The sequence below is a fragment of the Elaeis guineensis genome, chromosome 9 (assembly GCF_000442705.2).
Source record: "Elaeis guineensis isolate ETL-2024a chromosome 9, EG11, whole genome shotgun sequence".
NCBI classification, from domain to species: Eukaryota; Viridiplantae; Streptophyta; class Magnoliopsida; order Arecales; family Arecaceae; genus Elaeis; species Elaeis guineensis.
In genome coordinates, this window is record NC_026001.2 from 19807900 (window position 1) to 19814043 (window position 6144).

At 36.9% G+C, this 6144-nt stretch overlaps 1 protein-coding gene across 2 annotated transcripts in view; it reads right to left on the reverse strand.

Moving 5' to 3' along the window:
- The window catches only part of LOC105051357 (glucose-6-phosphate 1-dehydrogenase, cytoplasmic isoform), a 31014-nt gene extending 25365 nt beyond the window's left edge, over positions 1-5649 (reverse strand). Inside the window, exons 1-3 of one of the 2 annotated variants that reach the window (XM_073243761.1) lie at positions 5441-5649; positions 3989-4272; positions 2471-2556 (exon numbers count right to left, since the gene is read on the reverse strand). In XM_073243761.1, the coding sequence (XP_073099862.1) occupies positions 2471-2556; positions 3989-4192 (290 nt within the window). In that variant the 5' untranslated portion in view covers positions 4193-4272; positions 5441-5649. The remainder of the gene's footprint in view (positions 1-2470; positions 2557-3988; positions 4273-5440) is intronic. The other variant, XM_010931742.4, reaches the window with a different exon arrangement.
- Positions 5650-6144: the final 495 nt, after the last annotated feature.

Here is a 6144-nt window from a genome sequence, read left to right on the forward strand (position 1 = left end):
TGAATGGATGAATCTCCAAGGATGCAAGGAAAGTTTTATCTTTGTTGTAGATGATATGCGAGAGATTCTGAAGAGACAAGACTCAAGAGGTTCTGATTAGAGAAGCACGGGAGCAATCTAAGAAACTAAGGAAGCATGGGTGGATGCAATTCAAGATGGTCTATACATATGCATTCACACTTTGTAGAAAATAATTTAGATCACTCTCTTGATCGCATGATAAATGTGAAATCATTATCATTAAGTTGAGGAAACAGACCCATGGAGGGATCAACCACCCCCTTCTATCAACCACAGCAACTCGACAACCCTCAGAAAAAGTTTCAAAGTGGAAACAGTATTTTCATGTCATTAGTCATGAATCATGATCCTCCATTGTTAGACGGAACTGACCAGTAAATGTTAACTATAGATTTTGACGTAGCTTTTAAATGTGACTATAACTTACAATTCCTTGTAATCTCTAACGAATTTAACAATGTTTCTATTGGTTATTTTTAACTCATGATTATCAAGTCATGTTGCGTTTACATGCTCACTCTATGCCAAGTCAATATTATTCCACAATTCATGAAGTTGGTACTACAAATACCATGTTGACAATAAATTACAGAAACATGGTAAACACTCCTTTACTGGACCCTACAAACTATTTGTAGGGGCATTGTTGCCGTTTTCATAGCTTGTGGATGCATAAATAACACATGACTATGGAAGCCCACTTCCCCTTGTTGTCCATGATCCATAAGACCAAATCTGAATTTTCATCCTACTTATCAAATAACACTCGAAGTCTCAAACCATCCAATCTTTCCTTGGTCATCATTCTTCGCACCTACTTATCTCACAACTGATCCCACCAACATCACATGACAATTCAACACCTTCTCTTTCCTATGTCCACGACTTCTACACTTTTCATAAAACTACAGCACATCTTCATGAACCCCCATTAATCTCCATGCATGTACGAGCTAGCATGTGCATGCCAAGTGAAGAAAAATAAGTCCACAACTTAAGAGTCAGCAAAAGAACTCTATAACCTCCCAGCTTACTCCAACTTGCGATTCTATCGTCCCTCCATTGGTGAGTCATTTCACTTGGAATCCCCCAAGCTAGGGTACTCTTAAGACAAATTTTGATGGAAGCATAACTGATGATGGAAATAATGGTTGTGCAGCCTTTGTCGTTAGAGATCATGCAGAGGCATATTGGTGGTTGGGGGGAGAAGGCTCTTCAACACCAATGCCCCTATGGTAGAGCTTACGGCAGCATTGGAAGGTCTTACTTATGTAGTTTACCATCTGCAAAGCAGCTGAGTTTGGATGGAGGGTGACTCCTTGATGGTGATTGGTTGGATTAACAAAATGCCCCAGACATACTCACAAGGTATGCCGAACTGGTACCAAAGGTCATACACGCCAACAACCGGTGTAGTATGGTACAGGCTCATATCATGCCAATCCAATGCGTACTAACAAGAGAGAGGGAGAGGGAGCAAGGGAGAGGAAGGAGGAAAGGGAGAATGGGAAAGAGAGAAGGGCCCATGAAGATGGGGAGAGGGAGAAGGGAGAAGGAGAGGAACAGACGGAGGTAGAGATAAAGAGAGAAAGGGGTCGAAGGGTATCAATAATCACTACCAAAGAGGAGGAGAGAGAGAAGGGGAGAGAGAGAGAGGAGGGGACATACCTCATCGGCAATGCCGGCTTCGATCGAGAGAGAGAGAGAGAGAGAGAGAGAGAGAGTGATCGAGACTTCGAGACTAGTACATGATTGAGAGAACCCATCTAGGAGAGAGAGCAATGGAGACTTACCTCATCGATGACAGCCAACATCAAAAGAAAGAGAAAGTAGTGAAGCTAGGGCACGATTGTTCTTCAAAAGAAGTCATTGGGAGGGGGGATGGGGAGAGTTTATAGGCCAAACCCACCCACACAGCTGAATTCTCTCGAGTCAATGTCGATTCAGTTATGTATGGATTGAACTGCCCAGTTTAGGTCGGTTTAGCATTCCATGCTTTCTCAAATGTTCACCCTTGGCGTTTAGATGTTCGGCTCACAGCATGGTGTCTAACTCATTTCAAGGCATCTCATATTTATAGAGGGAGGAATGGACAAGCTGACTGGTTGAATTGCATGTGGCTCCCCACATCAATGCTTGTCTATGGTCTTCTGTTGATGATTGTCCTCTGAAGCTAAGAGACAGATTGTTCTCTAATTTTGCTGGTTGTATTTACACTGATTATGGCTGAGATATAGGTGCATCAGTATCACCAAAAAAAAAAGAGAAATTTGTTGTTCAGACAAGATAAAGAATCAGCAGTTTAACATCAAAAGGCTAATGAAGCAAATACTGAATATTTTTGTCAGTACTGAATATTGAATGGTAGAGAAGAGAGATAAATCATTCTGATAAGTTTTATAGTTATTGTGATGTCCATCAAGGTAAAATCACAAGAATGAAATCTCACCCTCGAATGCGTTCTCTTAACTCATCATCTGAAATTTTTGTTCGGGCATATCCAAATATGTGAACTTCATTGGGGCGTAAGAATCCCTGTTGATATCTCAACCATGAGCAAATTATATAGGAGACCTTGGTACGTTACAAGAAACTAACTTTACAAGCAAAACAAGTTACAAATGCTTTGACTATGATACATGGAAATTAGCATAAAGTCTAAAAAGCTTTAATCTTAATAATGACACTAGCATATAAAGAATGCACATCAATAATTTTTTAAATGCCCTTCAATTGTTAGCTATCATGTTTCTCATTAGTAATATTCTTCTTAGATGACCTTCTAATACTTTAAAAGGTAACAGTTTAATATATTATACATATGATTCCACAAAAGAAACAACATATGATATCAAACTCCTAATAGAACAATTAAGTTATTTCAGATGCATTAAAAAAATACATCGCTTAAGCAAGTGTAATCTGAAGCCTGAAACAAGTAGGTTTTGCAGGCTAATTGCCAACAACCAAGTTTCCTTATCGCTAGTAAAAAATATTGCCCAAATTTCCTACCTGGATTAATTTTAGGTTGTCTTCAGGTTTTAGTGAGTTTTCCGTATGTTAAATGCCTACCAAGTCTTTCAGGGAAGAATAGGATATTGAGTTCCATATTTTAACCTTATGCAGTTTGAATCGGCAAAAGCATCATGTAATTCCTTAGAATCTGATCACATAACAATTATAATTCTGACTAAACAATCATAGAGATGAATGCTGCTACTTTGATTTTATAATGAATCATACATAGATTCAATAAATACCATGTATTGTAAACACTCATACACTCTAAAAGATGAGTTCTGTAACCTACCTATAAGTCTACTTTGAAAAGAAGCAAATCTTAGAGTTATAAATAGGTACCAATATAAGGATATAAACCTTCTATAATTCTACACTCTGACTAACATAGACTTTTATATTTTACTATTGATGTGAAGTGCATGTATTTAGGATTCAATAAATGGCCTGTCAAAAGCGTTAGTATACTGAGTAAATCATTGAATGACCAGCCCTACCGCCTAAAACTGCATATCCAAAGGTTCTAAGGCAAGAAAATCCTTCCTAGGAAAAGCTGTTGTTAACTAAGATTTAGGACAAGATCAGCAATCAAATATTGCAACAAGTTAAACTTTACACTCAGCTTCAAAAACAAATGCTCAGTTAATTTCTTAAACAACAAAATAAATAGCAAATAAATAATGAATTACAGTTTGCATCACATCTATTAGATCAAAAGATACACATAAAATTATTGATAATGGTAAGAATGATAATTTTGTACTTTAAATTTTGTGTAGTTACAGCCAAACTGTCTATGGCATCCTGTAGTCAATGTACATTGATTTATTTCCCTTGTTGCCTTTTAGCTCCCAAATGAATTTTTATATTTCAAATAAATTACCGTATGATATCGTGATGAGGATATAAGACCCTCATTGACCACTCTAGCCAGTTAAATCCAACAGACCTGCCGAAAAAGGTTGAAAAGTGCTGGAAATGTCTTCTTCTTCGCCAGGTCACCGGAAGCACCAAGCACGATGATGGAGAGGCACCCAGTCTCTGATATAGCTCCCTGGTCTCTGTCCTCGGAGAAAGATTCACTCCTAAAACTGTTTTCTTCAAGGGAGTTATTGCTTGACGATGAATTTAACCCACGCAATTCCATCGACATGGCTGATGGCACAACTCTGTTCTATGTCACAGCTCTGCAATTCTCTTTTTTGATTTATACCTGTACTGTGCGTATATTGACTGAGAACGGATTGTATTGAATTTAGAACATAAGCAGCCTTCAGGGCATAAGCAATTATTTTATATTTCAATGAACCAAGATAAAAACTTAGTAGCACTTTGCATAAGAATTTATAAAAGAGAATCCAAACTTCAAATTTACCAGAATCAAGAAAAACCATGTTTCATGTATCTTTTCCTATCATTAAACCATAATTATATCAAAAGTTCCAATATTTGCTATTCCACAATTACCTAAAGCGAAATAAAGACCTCTCCACAGACGAAATAACACATATTGGTCAGGAACTAGAATTTACATGTATCTTTTCAGAAACCGAAACTCAAACATATAATATAACGAAATTTCCAACAATAGCAATAGCAGAATAATGATGGTAGTATCAGATATATTGCCCATCTTAGCTATTAATTAACTGTATTTGCACTAGTTACACATCCACATGATAAGCATTTTATGAAAACATACTACACCAAAATGGATAGTGGATAAACAAGGATTGAACAAGCAGAGTTACAATAGCAAAACCATAATTAAACCACAAAATGCTTTATCAACCTTTCTAGCAGCAAGAACGGTTAAGAAAAAAGTAATATTTTTAACCCAAAACGACAGTGTACAAGTTCCTCAAAACAATAACATCAAATAGAACTAAAATGAAAGTAATTTTATAAAAAGTAGTTAAATAGTTTAATGAAACCATTACACCTAAAACCCACCTCAACGACATCATTTAACCATAAGATGAAGCTAAGTTCAACAAAATGACAGCTTGATTTAGAAATTGATTAGCAACAATCCATCCTAAATGAATTTCAGTTAAAAAAAAAAATAATCTTCAAATAACATCATGATAGTTAAACCTGACAGTCGCAACTCAAACATCATGGAGTTCCAATACAAATGCCCCTAATGAAACAAGAATTTCAAAATATTAAGCAAAAAGGAGTCTTTTTTTTATCTTTCCAATCTTCCAACTCCAAGAACTCCCACACAGACGCTAGACCCACCAAAACCCAAACTTTCAACAACAAACTTCATAAAATAAAACTAGGGCACAAATCAAACCAAAACAAGATCAAGCCCGTAGATTTGTGGCATGATAACTACAAAATTAACACAAACAATCAACAAAGAAGAAAGAGAGATCACGGAAGAAGAACGAACCTTCCAAGATGCGATTTTGGAGCACCGCAGAAGGGCAAGTTGGGGGCTCTGCCGCTCTTTATATTCTCGAAAGTCTTCGTTTCTTAGCCAGCCAATTTTTTTTTCGTTTTTTGAATAGATTAGCCAGCCACCTACCTCCGCCTCTCCCAATTACCAGCGCCTGGATTCAACGTTTTTTTTCTTTTTTTTTTCTTTTTTTTGGGATTCACGCATAATTGGAAAGAAAAATTAAAAAATAAAATAGAAATAGAACGGGCCTGAATGTTTTGACTCCTGGTCCATATTATTTTAGTATTTTATTCCCACCTGTGGAACCGTTGGAAGAGAATCTAAGGGTCAAGGATTAAGATGACAATAATGGATGTGGGTTGTCGAGTTAAGCACGTGATGCGAAAGAGTGTCACGTGATTCAGTGGAGAGAGATTGCTGGGACCCACGTAGATTTTTTGTGCCAATATGGATGGATGCCTTCTGTCATTGGGTCAGTAGGAGATTATTGCCAAGGTTACATGGACAGCAATAACTGATACTTCCCATCTGACTAGTGGAAACTACTTGATTCGAATGGATAATGCAGTAAAATTATTTAGGGCAGTGGTGGTTGCATTAATTATGCGACTATTGATTGGATGTACCATTTGGTGTTTCTAAAGCTCTTGGTTGTGATAATTCAAGTATCCGAAAAAAAAATATTCAGATAAGCA